Genomic DNA, 12,694 nt, shown 5'->3' on the forward strand with positions numbered 1-12,694 from the left:
TTTTCCCTGGTGACAGAAATGAAGCCCCTCAGAGGGGCGCACACACAGACTGAAGATATACATGTGAGGGGAGGGACCCAGGCTGCAGGGGAGGCGGGGCTCCCCAAAGTCGCTGGGTGCCCCCAGAACTGTGAGGCAGCGATTCCTTTGCTCAGGATGCTTCCCCCACTCCCACCCTGTGGGAGGTCTTGCACAGTGAGGACAGGTAGCTGAGACAGACGACAGGTCACTTCAAACACATGGCCATCGGGTAGATGCAGTCTCACGGCGACCCTGCAGGACAGAGGAGAACTGCCCCATGGGAGCAGAAAGCCTCGTTTTCTCCTGAGGAGGGGGCCCTGACAGAGAAGTCGCCCTACAGCTGTAACCCCCCTCCCCCACCAAGGCAGAATGACCAGGCGGGGAAACCGAGGCTCGGGGGACTGTGGGAGGGGTGAGTCAAGATCCTTGATCCAAAGGTCAGTTCTTGCTCTGTTCCAATGCCCACTCACAGATGGAGATGGGGCACCCTCTGTCCAGAACAGGCCCTCCTGGAGAGCCCCAGGTTCAAGAAGGCCCCTGCAGAGATGGAGGAGCAGGGTGGGGTCCCTGAGTCTCACAGCCCACAGCAGAGGGGTGGCCTGCAGCCTCTCCTCTCACAGGCAGGGAGACTGAGTGCCAAGAAGCCCAGCTACAGAGCTTCTGCGGGGCAGCGACCCTCGGCCAGCCTCCCTTCTTGGGAACTTGAGGCTGAGCACAGGGAGACACAGTAGCCTGAGTCTGCCGCTGGGCCCTGCTGACACCTGGCTGTCCGGGGACCTGCCTTCCCCAGGGCAGGCAATCTCCTGTCCTGAGGGGGAGACCCCCAGAGGCCGGGCCTGCTGGTTGGCAGCGGTTGGTGGTGGGTGCATTTGAGGCTCTGGGGGCCCTGTAGCCCAACCCACTCCTCCTCCCAAGCAGCCCAGCTCTATCTCTGTCTGATTGAATGGGCTTACTGGGGCAGCGGAAGCTGGACCTCAGCTCAGAGCAAGGGGAGCCCCCCCCACACAACCCGCCCTCCCCTGCTCCCCGCCCCAGGATAGGCGAGGATGAGGGGCAAGCCCGTGTCCTTTATCCATTTCCTTTATGAGCGGGGACAGCTTACCTGAGAGCCAGGTCTCCTAGGTGGGCCTGGTCCTGGGGGCGAGGGCAGCAGGATGAGCACCCTCTCCCACCAGTCCTAGGCCTGAAGGAGGGCAGCCCCTGCCTCAGAATTGCCTCTGTGGGGGTGGGAGGGTTGTGAGGGAGGAGCAGGCCTGGAGGTCAGGGCCAACGCCCTGGGCAGCGTCCTTCCCTGGCCCCAGCCAGAATCACAGCCACAGGCAGGCTGTGCAGCAGTGGTCACCCTGCCCTCCCAGGCCAGCGACAGAGATACCATTATGCTAGCACAGCCACTGCCCGGAGGATGGCCCACCGTCCTCCTGTTCACCCGTGGGCAGATGCAGCCGCTGGGGTCTGGGTGTGTGTGTGGAAGGCAGGGGGACTTGCTCGTTGGTTTTCAAGGGGAGGGTGGGGGCAGGGACGGGGCACGGGGGTGGTTGGAGCAATGGCGCTGGGCCAGCCAGGCCCCCCCACCCCACTGACCCTGCCTAGCTCCGGGGTGCCCTCCAGCCCCAGCCCGCCCTAGTAGAGTGTCTCCCGGGTGACGTTGGTAGAGAAAGTGTGGTTGCTGGACACACTGTTGGCTTTCCTGGCCAGCGCTGGCCGCCTTCTCCTGCGCCACAGGGGACAGAGGCAGGCCAGCGTGGACAGGAAGATCTGGCGGAAGTTGGCGGAGACCAGGTTGTAGAGGATGGGGTTGATGGTGGAGCTGACGTAGAAGAGGGCGTTGGTCAGCATGTAGAAGTAGTGGTAGAAGTCATACAGGAACCTGTGGGCGGAGAGGGAGGCAGGGGACGGAGCCGCTGAGGGCCCAGCGAGGCCTTGAGGGATGTGAGGTTGGGGCCCAGACCTGCTGCCCCCAGTCACGAGGGACAGGAGGGCAGGGGATCAGGCCTGGCCTGCCGGTGTCTGGGCTTGAGGCGCATGGAATGAGAGCGTCCCCTCCTGAGCTCCAGGGCTCCCCATCGCTCCCTGCAATACATGCCGCCTGTCAGAGAGCCAGGCCACGGAGGCTTCCTGGTGGGGGGTGGGGTCCCGTGCTAAAAGGCTCTGATGCCAGCCCCTCAGGGGGATGGGGGGCAGGTCCCCTGGGAGGACCCTCACCTCCTCTGTGTTCTTGTCTCCACCATGAGGGTCTCCCTCTGTCACCAGGCCGAGTTCTGGAAATACTTCATCCTGGGGCTTCTTACCCCTCCTCTGCCTGCACATGGCCCCCCAGCACCCCTCTCCCTCTGCAGACCCCAGCCCCTCCAGAGACAGCAGCCCTGCTGTGCAGAGAGTAGGTCCTACCGCAGGCAACTTGAACGGGTGAGGGGTTGGTATGAACCCTGCCTGAGGGCAGTGTGGGCTGGGGAGACTCGGGCCCTGTGACCAGCACCTCTGCAGGAGCCCTGCATCTCGGAGGCCCTACCCTTGTGGACAGAACTGCCCATATGTTTTCACGTCAGTGCTGGGGAAATGGTGCCTTGTGGTCACCAGCAGCTCCTGCCCTCTCTCCTGGGGGCCAATGTTGCGTGTCCTCTCTTTAGTAGTCACAGCTGGGAGGCTGACCTGCCCCACGCTGACTGTCACACCGGCCTCCCCGGGGGGAGGAGGGGCGGCCCTGCTATGGCCCCTGGTCAGAGGTTCTTCAGGGGACTCTAGTCCGGCCCGGCTGCTGACCAGTCCCCTCCCCGGCCCTGTGACACTACACCCTCCCTCCCCTGCCGGGCCACCCTCTACTCACGGGGTCCACTGCTCCTCAGACACGTAGCAGAACAGGAGGCGGCGCACATGGTAGGGCAGCCAGCACACGACGAAGGCGATGACCACAGCGCCTAGACACAGGGGCTCAGTGGGCGGAGTAGGGGCTCAGAGTGATGGGGGGCTCTGCTGGGAGGACTCGGCGTGGCTGTGGGAGCTCAGCGCAGCTGTGGGGGGCTCAGCAAGTTAGGGGACTCCACTGAGGGAGGGCCTGGCCAGTCCCTTAGGCAACTTGACATCCCAACCTCATCTTTGTATGAGCACAGGGCATCCTCAGCAGCAAAGTCAGGGGGACAAGTGGGATGGGCTGCTGGGGCCACCAGGAGCACAGGCAGGGACTGGGGACACTGTCAGCTGTCCCCATGGGACAGAGGCTGGGCAGTGAGCCCCTGACCAATACTGGCCTCTGGACCAGGGAGTGGACGAGCATGGTCCTGCTTTCTGACAACAGGTCGGACTTGGGGTCACCCCGGAGCCTCCCCTGGGGACCCTCAGTTACATACGCAGGACGCGGGCACCGTGCCGCAGGGCCTGCACCCGGCCAGGCTCGATGGTTATGTTGAACGTGGTCTGCTGGCCGCCCAGCGTGCAGACCTGGCCCTGCTCGGCCGCCTGGCGCACCATGACGGTCAGCTTGTTGGCGATGATAGTGTTCAGAATGGAGATGACCACCATGGGGAGGACGAAGGACACAAAGGCATTGACCTGCAGGGCATGGCCGTCAGTCACCACTCAGCTCAGCCTCTCAGTCTCTCAGGACACTGGCCCGTGGGCTGGGACTCAGGGCCTGAGGTTGGGGTGCCCAGATCTCTGTCGGGCCTCTGCCACCCGCCCTCCCCAGTGATGAGCTGCTGCCTCCACCCCCAGCCCCTCGGGGAGCTGGTCCGTACAGTGTGGGCACAGGGTGGAACTCAAGTAAGCTCCCTCCTGCCCTTGCTGAGCCTGAGGCTCTGATCCAGCATGCAGAGGTTCACAGGCAGGGACTGCCTTGGCTAAACCCCAACTTTTCTCAGGCTCCAGGCTTCACCTGACCCGACACTACCTCAGACGTAGTTGTGTTAACCCATCCTGCATGAGGGAAACTGAGTCTGGCCCAGAGTTACTCAGTAGGGGCCTGGTGTTGATGTGACTCTCTGTTCTGAGCCTGGCTGTCTGAGTGCCCCTCCTGGGAGTGCCTCTCTGGGCATTTGCTTAACCAGGGCGGCTGTGTGTGTTCTCATGGGCACCAGTCAGCAGTGGGCAGCTGTCCCCAGGAGGGGCCTCAGCCTCCAGCCTGGGAGTGCAGCCAGAGAGGGACCCCGGCTCCCACCCACCCCTCCCTGGGCAGTCAGGCTGTGGCTGAGGCTCTGGCTGGGTCTCAGATGCCCAGGTTTCTGGCTGCTGGGTGAAGCCACTAGCTGGGGCGAGGGTTGGGTGGTACAGCAGAGGTGGTGCTTTCAGGAGGAGACTGGGGGTCTACGCAGATTCCTGGGTCCCATCTCACACCCCAGCCAGCTCCTGCTTGAGGCAGAACTGTGGCTCGTGGGGTGAGGTCTCAGTGGCAATGGCCCCGCCATCAGTCATCAGGGTGAGGATGAGTCAGTGCCACCCAGCAGACCACACACAGCTGCCTGCACATGCTAGGCCCCTCCTCTGTCCTCAACTCAGTCTGCTGCTACTCCCGGAAACAGGTGTCAGTGCTCCCTTTACAGATGGGGAAACTGAGGCACTCGGGGTTGAGGGTAGGGGCCTTGGGGTCCTGGTGCTAGTACACAGAAAACACTGCCCATCTCAGTGGCAGCTCCCTGAGCGCCTGGGCCTCTCCCTGCCTCTGACTTGGGCCCAGGGCCACAGCAGGATTGGCAGGGACATCTGACCCTGCCGGAGCCCATGGCAGGGTTCTATTGAAGACAACGTCGGAAATCGTGCGACAGAATTTTGCAAGATCAACAACTCTTCATCGCAAACGTTTCTTTTCAACTAGTGCCCGTCAGCTAGACACAGAGTTCACCAGATGGACTCTGTGGGCTCGGAGCACATCTGTGGAAAGGTGTGATGGGAAGCTCAGTATCATTAGTCAGGAAGAGGCCAAGGGCCGATGGAGGACCAGACTGTCGACTGCTCACAGGCACGTTCACTCAGAAGGAAGTTAAAACAAGTCCACAAGGGTCAAAGCACGGCTTGGGGTACGTCTCCCTTGACTCCCTTGACTTTGGAGATGACCCCAAGAAGACACTGACACACTGAGCTGCAAAACGTCTCCGACTGTCCGAGCGCATGAAAAGACAGGGAAAGAGGAAAAGGGAGGAGCATTCAGCACCAGGGACAGAGCCTAAGGCTCGCTGGGGTGGGGTGAGAGTTGGGATGGGTGCTGGAGGGAGGCCTGGGGGCCCTGGAGGGGAGAGGTACTGGAGGAAAAAGCTCTAGTGGGGGAGACATTAAGGGACACCCCTAAGCCAGCTAGGGCAGGGGCGTTAAAGAGAACCCCCTCACCCCAAGTCCTGTAGACCCCCCCTCTTGTGGGAGGAGGAGTCTCTTCCTCCATCTGCAGGAGGCAGAGGCCGCTGCTTGAGCTGGACCTGGTCAGCAGCGTGGGACAGGAGCCACATCCTGTCTGCTCCCCGCCGGACCGCAGACTGGCACCAGCCTGAACTCCGTTCCGGAGCCCTGGCAGAGACTGGAGCCTTCATAGAACTGTGAGGTGGCCTCCCTACACCACTCGCCTGTCTGTCACCCGAGCTGCTGCCAAGCCTGCCCAGGGCCTGCTGGATTGCCCCGTGTGTGGCATGACCCGGTGCCTCCTCCTCCCCCAACTCGAGTGGCTCCTCAGCGCGGTGAGCACCTCTGCAGGGGCGTCAGAGGGTGGTGTGACCTCTGGCCACCACCGGGTGCGGCTCAGGGCCTGTTGGATGTTTTCGGATTTCTGCTTTCGGGTCACTGGAACGTCTGCTCAGTAAGAGGCAGGGGCCAGGCGGCTGGAGGGTGGGTGGGTGGGGTCTCCGAGATCAGGGGTCAGGGAGACGCGAGTGGGAAGACACTTGCCTTGCCAGAGGAAGAGAGGCGGAGCCCGCGCCCAGGGTACGAGGGGCGGAGCCTCGAGCCCAGGGTACGAGGGGCGGAGCTTTGAGCCCAGGGTACAAGGGGCGGAGCTTCGCCGACCCGCGTCTGAAAGCAGGCTGCTCACACACTTCCCGAGTCAGATTTGTCTGTCTTTGGAAGTCTATAGTGTAGAATCAATATTCCTCAAAGTGTCACTTCTCCCGGCTTCCTTTTTCCGTCCCTCTGGACGCCAAGAGGCAAGACCAACTGCTGGGAAAGGAATCAGGCTTGGCGCAGTCGGCCTACGGCCGCTATAAAGGCAGTTTCCACCCTTGGCCACGCGACGAGACCTAGCAGAACCGAGCAGACGCCTCATGTTTCTTCTGCAGAGTGGACGGTGAGTTTAAAACGCCAGGCTTGCCTTTCCTGGCCCCGCGCCTGACCCTCAGCGCCACGGGGCTCCTTCACCACACGGGGAGTCATGCACTGAAACCAAGAGCCGCGGTGAAATTCGTAGGAACACCCTCCCTCCGCCCCCGTGAGAAGGTCCCTGGCACTGACCACAAAGTGCCCTCGGGCCTCAGTGAGCACGGCTGGCAGGGACCATTGCCCGGGGCCGGTGGGGTGGTGGCTCGCAGCGCCCCCAGGACGGCACCTCCGGCCACCTTCTGCCCCGGCAGCAGCAGGCCTCACCCACGCGCCTTTCGCAGCATGAGCCCAGCCCCGAGACCCAGGGACTGGGGGGCATGTTGGGGCTCCCGTGACCCCCACTCCTCATACACATCTCAGCCTCGGTCTCTTCACCCACAAAATGGGGGTGTAAACGGGGCCCCCGAGAACAGGGCTCAGCACAGAGCCGTGGATGAAGGAGAGGAGGGGTCAGAGAAGGGGATGTGTCCTCACCAGGGGCTCCTCACCACACACCGACTGCCCAGCACTTAGCCCACAGTGCCACCAAGACGCCTTTGATGATGCAGCAGGCCAGGGGAAGCGAGCCCCGCCCCCCAAAGTGGACTGGCCGGTAACTCCAGTAGTGGACTCCATGTGCCTTGCCACAGATCAGGAAGAGGTCGTGGGGACCCAGCCGCGTGCGCTCTCTGCTGTTAATTTCACAGCAGCTAACAAAGATATGGACCCACTCGCTCTTAGGCAGGAAACCCAGGCCTGATGAGGGTGTGTGCACTTCCTGCTCCACGCTCGCGACGACCCTCAGGCTTGCAGACCTCCTAACCTGACCGGGGACTCCTTGCCATGACCACGCCCCTCACCACAGCACCCGCCCCTCACCCTGACCACGCCCCCTCACCCTGACCGCGCCCCTCCCCTTCTGGTTGGGAACCCTGGATGCTGCTGCTCAGTCCACCCAGATCAGAGCCCGTCCTTCAACAGCTTTGCTCAGCCTGTTGGCGTTTTCCTAACATTTGGGCCCTCATCTACTCGGGGCCTTCAGCCCCTTCAGTAGAGAGGGTCTGGGGGGTTAGCAAGGGCCGTGGTAGGCTTCAGGCTGCCGCTCGTTGGGAAACTCTGGTCTTTACTGACAACCAAGGGCTGTGCCCAAGCTGGGGTGGCTTCTGAGGAGTTTTCACACCCCTTAATGGTTTCCCGGGAAGTGAGGTCCTGCAGGGTGGGGGCAGGGCTGTGCAGTTACCTTCAGGAACCAGGGTGGGCTTGGTGCCCGCGTGGCCTATTCCCCTGCCTTGTGCATAGCCGGTAGCTGGTCACTCTTCGGCCCTCACTGCTTGGCAGCCGAGTCCCAGCCCCACGACGTCAGCCACATAATTGTGTGGTAGCTCAGCAAATACCCTCTCCCTAGCCATCCTAAGTCACCAGCCCCGGTAGTCAGGCCCTAAGTGGCTCCCTGCGTGGACGCTTGGCCTGGCACAGCCTCCTGGGCACTTCAAAAGGATCAAGATCCGCCTGTGCTTTAGGGCAATCTGATTACAGGCCCGCAGCATCGCCCCCCTCTTCCGCCCACATACACAACAGAAGAGGTGAGGGGATGGTGCCAGGGGCTCCTGCTTCTCCCACAGGGAACAGCCCCTGGAGGGACAATCCTCGGTCCCCAATCCCTCCTAAAGGCAGTCAGCTATACGGCTGCCCTTAGGACCACGCCCTCCGTGATAGCCTGGGGTCCCATCCAGACCCCGCAGTGTGAGCCCTTAGCAAGGAACCGAGGAGGGGCAGTGGGCAGCATGGAGTGTGTTGGGGGAGGGGGAGCAGCTCCCTAGAGGCATTAATGAAAGGCCATTGTCCATTCCGGCTTCCTACCCTGGCCCCTCGGGATTCGGTGTGGGCTGGCGCGCACTGTCTCCTCTCAGGTGACACGGGGCCTTGCTGTCCAGTAGTAAACAGCTCGGTGGCCAGCCTTCTCAAGGCGCCAACAGCGTGAATGCTGACCTCGGGTAGGAAAAGGGGTGGCTGTGGGGCCAGGCCTGCTGCAGGGGTGTGAGGCAGGATGACTATTCTGGCCAAGGGCCTGGCCTGACCCCCATGTACAAGTCTTGGCTGTGGAGGCCTGGGTGTGTCCATAGCCCAGAGGCCGCCCTGCGGTCAGCTCTGCTCTTGGCCTAGCCTGCTGTCCTCCCCCTCCCCCATCGTATCAGATAGCAAGGGGTGGGGGTTGGCGCCCGGAGATGCTCAGTGGTAGCTGAGGCTGTGAAGCATGGTGACACCCAGAAGGCTGACACACAGGTGGCTGATGGGCCCTCAGGAAAGCCCCTGGTAGGAGCTCTGGCCAGGAGCGGCCCTAGGCCCAGGCCCAAGCCAGCGGGGCTGCTGAGACTGTTTCAGGAAGTCTCTGCTTGCTGGCTCCAGACTGCCTGCAGGATGCCTGAGGCCGACTGGCAGGGGCAGACTCTGATGCACCCCCTTGTGGAATGCTGCAGCTGCCCCCTTCCTGCCCACTGTGCCCCTCAGCACCAGCACTGCCTGTACTTCGTGTTGCGGGCACAGCAACCCCCCCCCCCCCGCCAACATCCCCTGGAGTTCTGTGTGGCAGGTGAAGCTCCTATGTATGCCTCACTTCAGGGCTGACACCCTCCCTCCGCCTTCCCTGTGGCCTGGTCCCATATGAGACCCCCATGGTGCCATCAGCCCTCCCCCAAGTGCCCACTGTCCCTGCTGTCCCCCACTAGCGGTTGGAGGCTCAGCACTCAGGGTGTGTGCAATGGGACTCCCAGGTGGCTCCCACAACGCTGTTATCAGAGCCGGCCCCTTGGCCTGACTGCAGTTGGGACCCTCAGATCACTCCCGCTCACCCCTTCCTCGAACACTGCCGGAAATGGCCTGGGTAGACCCTGCTGTCAGGAGGCCCAACTGCTGGTGCTGGGTGCACGGTGGGCCACCTATGGCAAGGGATGTGGCCCTGTGCCCCAGGCCCGCTGTGGTTGTCCACGATTCACAGGATCAAGCCCCAACCTGGGGCCCCTGGGAACAGTGTCCCCACCTGTGTCCGTGGTGGCACCCGACTCTGTGACATCTTCAAACGTGGCCACCACACAGCCTTGCAGGCACTTACTGGGAGACAGGGTTCCACCCCTCATGGGCTTTGCTGGGTCTGGCCCTGAGGGGCACTGGCTGGTGTGAGACTTAGACCCCTGGGTGTGGCAAGCTCGGCACGGGTGCTGCCCAGAGCCCAGACCAGCCTGGGACCTCCTCCTGCAGGCCCTTGGTGCAGGGGCTCAGGTCTTCCCAGAGCAGGGGCCAAGGCTGGAGAGAAGCCCTTGCTGCCTGGCTCAGGTCAGAGAGGGCTTGGAACACTGCCCCCACCCCACCACTCACTGGAGGAAGCTCTGCCACGGAGACAGCTCAGCACACGCTTTTCAGAGCCCAGCCAGTTACCTCTGAGGGTGGGGATTAGCAGCCTCAGGCTGTAATAGCGGGGCTCTGGGGACTTTTTTCAGGGGCCAGGCTGGACTGCGTGTGTTTGCACCCACCCCGCCCGCCCTGGAAGAGAACTCTCCCGGAAACCGCATCAGCAGGGCCCTAGGCTGGGCAGGGGCTGCTGGCTCTGTCCACCACAGCAGTGGCCACTGTGGCTGCACACCTCTGTCCCACCCCACTGTAGGAGGTAGCCTCACACTGCCTGGGAGGGAGCCCGGGTCCTGGGGTCTCCTGTGCTTCAGAGAGGAGGAAGAAGGGGTGGGGTAAGGACAACTAGGCCTCTGGGTCTCCCCCAAAACAGGCTGTGAGAGAATCTATGCATGGTTAGGAGGGGGAAGAGGAGAAGGAGGGGTGGAAGTACACTGGGAGGAGGAGAGGGGGAGGGGAGGAAAGACGGAGGAAGAGGGAGGAGGGGGAGGAGAGTAGGAGGAGGGAGGAGGGGGAAGGGAGAGAAGGCAGAGGGGGAGGAGGGGAGGAAGAGGAGACTGAGGGGCCGGAAGGAGAGAGAGGAAAAGAGGGAGGGGAAGAGGGAGAGGGAGAGAAGGAGGGGGCCGTCCTTGGGGGACAGTGTGAGGGCTGGGGCAGGGTCTTTGGGGGCAGCAGGAGCATGAGGGGTGGGCCTGTGTGTGTGGATGGGGCAGGAGGGGGTGCACCAGCTCTGGGGACCCTCTGGCACTGGCTCCATGTTCCATGCTTCAGGACCCCTTCCCTCTGCTTTGAGCCCCCGCCCACAGGAGGAATTTAATCTGCCACATAATGACGTGTTTGTACAGAGACAAACAGTAACTGGGCCCCTGTCAGCTGGGCTGTGACGCTGGCCTGGGGCTGGAGGAGAGAAGGCTGCAGTGTGGCTGGGCTATCCTCTCTCAGAACTGGGCCCAGGGCCGTAGTCTCTGTACCCCGAGTCTCTCCTTCCCCCCAGCAGTTACCTGACTGCACAGCTGGAGGATGCAGGGCCCTCAGTCAGGGGCACCATCCCCTGAGTGCTGGGCCACAAGATGGAGGCATGTGTTGGCCTCTGTTGTACCCTGTCCAGAGCCTGGCCCTCAGCTGGTCACTGGGAGGACCGGGCTCACCATCTGTAGCCCCTTATTTGCTGTGCTTCCTCCACACCATGAGCTCCCCGACAGGCAGCATCCTGACACTGGACTCTGGGAGTCGCCACCCAGCAGCTGCCCCTTCATTCTTGAGTGACCAAGAAGGGAGAGACCAGCCCAGGAGGGATGAACTGCCCAGCACAGGACACCCCACCTGGGACCTGGTCCGGTTCAGGACCCTGGCCCAGGTGGGGGAGGGAAGCGTTTTGCTCAGCTCTTCAGAGACAATAAGACACCCCCAACTCCGCCCAACACAAAAGTGGCAGGGGACAGAGACACAAATGGAGCTAGGCTCCTGGGAGATGTGGGGTTCACTGGAGACTTCAAGGGGAGAACCTGAAGGGAGCACACCTGAAGGGCTGGGTTGGGGGGGCTTGAGAAAGAGCCACGGCTGGGGAAGGACACGCTTAGTGAGGGAGGAGGGCTGGAAGACGGGGGAGCCCGACAAGATGGAGTCACAGGCACAGGCCACCCGCTGGTGGGCCCAGTTGTGGATCTCTAGGGAACAGATGGCCTCCTCTTTCACAACAGAAAACCCCCAAACCCAAGACAAAGGACCAACTCCCACCCACCCTAAACAAGACAGACTCATCACCATGGAGCTCACTGGGGTCCCAGCAAGCCCATGGGGCCACGGAGCCTGCTTGGCAGGGTTTCTGAGACTGCCCAGCCTTGTGGGAGCAGACAACCTCCTGTTTCGCTTCAGAGTGGTCAGTGAGTTTAATAGGTCAGGCTTGCCCTTCGTGGCCCTGTGCCTGACCCTCAGCACCACCAGGCTCCTTCACCACACGGGGGTCTGTGGCCCCTAGGACCATGTTTGCTGTTGGAGGTGGGCTGGGTGTCTCTGTGACTGGGAGCAGGAGGTCACACACAAGCCACCTTAAGGAAGACACCCCATTTCATTCCCAGTGGAGGGCAAGGGCCTGTGGGCCCCCCCAGGGTGAGAGGGACACCCTCTGTGTTGCAACTGAGAATCAGGTGGCATTTTCTCTGACATGTCTTCTTCAAAAAGACACTGTGTCCCTTAAATGACTTGGAATTTGCAAGTCCAATGTCACATGCATATTCATGGAGCTGGCTGAGGCTGTTGGGCTCTGTGGGGAGGGGGGGGCGGTTCCCCTCTGCAGGGGGCTCTGCCACAGGGAGGGCAAGGCCCACAGGCAGCCACCCACAAACCAGAGAAAGCTCCAGAGCCCTGGGTCAGTGCCCAGCCTGAGGACGGGCCTCAGGGAGGTGTCCCCGGAAGGAGAGAGTGACTGTGGGAGGAGGTGAGGAAGGTCCCTGTGGAAAGGGGTGCCTGGTGGGGGCCCAGAGTGGTCTCAGGGCACTCTGAACGTCACACCTCTTCACTGATGGCCCTGCAAGACCCCAAAATTCTCCCAGCACTCATTGGAGAGGGCCCACGTACTTGACCCTAAGAACACTCCTGTTCATCTGTCCACCTTCCAAGGCGGCGGCATGACCTGGACGTCCATGCTGATGTGGGTCGTCCCCCCTGGCCCCGCGCCCCTGCATCCCTTCCTACTGCATGTTTCCCTGTCTTTGAAAGGGCTACGCACACAGAAAAAGCAAGAGGGACTGAGTTTAGGCCCAAGGGCGAATTTCCTGCGTAAGTCGCTCGGTCACTTCGGTTAGTCCCTCCAGAGGGGCAGCTGGCTTTCCCTGGCGAGTGGGGATGGTGGTGTCCCCTCCTTCCTGGACAGACATGAAGCCCCCTGACAACCCACAGGGGCGGGAGGCGTGCAGCACACCCTGTCCTCCTGGGACCTCTCAACCATACATGTTAATTTGTCCCAGATCCAGAGCAGAGGCTGAGCACCGGGCCAGACCAGTGG

At 62.2% G+C, this 12,694-nt stretch overlaps 1 protein-coding gene across 1 annotated transcript in view; it reads right to left on the reverse strand.

Moving 5' to 3' along the window:
- Positions 1 to 1,641: 1,641 nt before the first annotated feature.
- The window catches only part of NTSR1 (neurotensin receptor 1), a 30,117-nt gene continuing 19,064 nt past the window's right edge, over positions 1,642 to 12,694 (reverse strand). Inside the window, exons 2-4 of the mRNA XM_075527676.1 lie at positions 3,366 to 3,567; positions 2,846 to 2,936; positions 1,642 to 1,888 (exon numbers count right to left, since the gene is read on the reverse strand). Of these exons, the coding sequence (XP_075383791.1) occupies positions 1,642 to 1,888; positions 2,846 to 2,936; positions 3,366 to 3,567 (540 nt within the window). The remainder of the gene's footprint in view (positions 1,889 to 2,845; positions 2,937 to 3,365; positions 3,568 to 12,694) is intronic.

The sequence above is a fragment of the Tenrec ecaudatus genome, chromosome 12, assembly GCF_050624435.1.
Source record: "Tenrec ecaudatus isolate mTenEca1 chromosome 12, mTenEca1.hap1, whole genome shotgun sequence".
Lineage (NCBI taxonomy): Eukaryota > Metazoa > Chordata > Mammalia > Afrosoricida > Tenrecidae > Tenrec > Tenrec ecaudatus.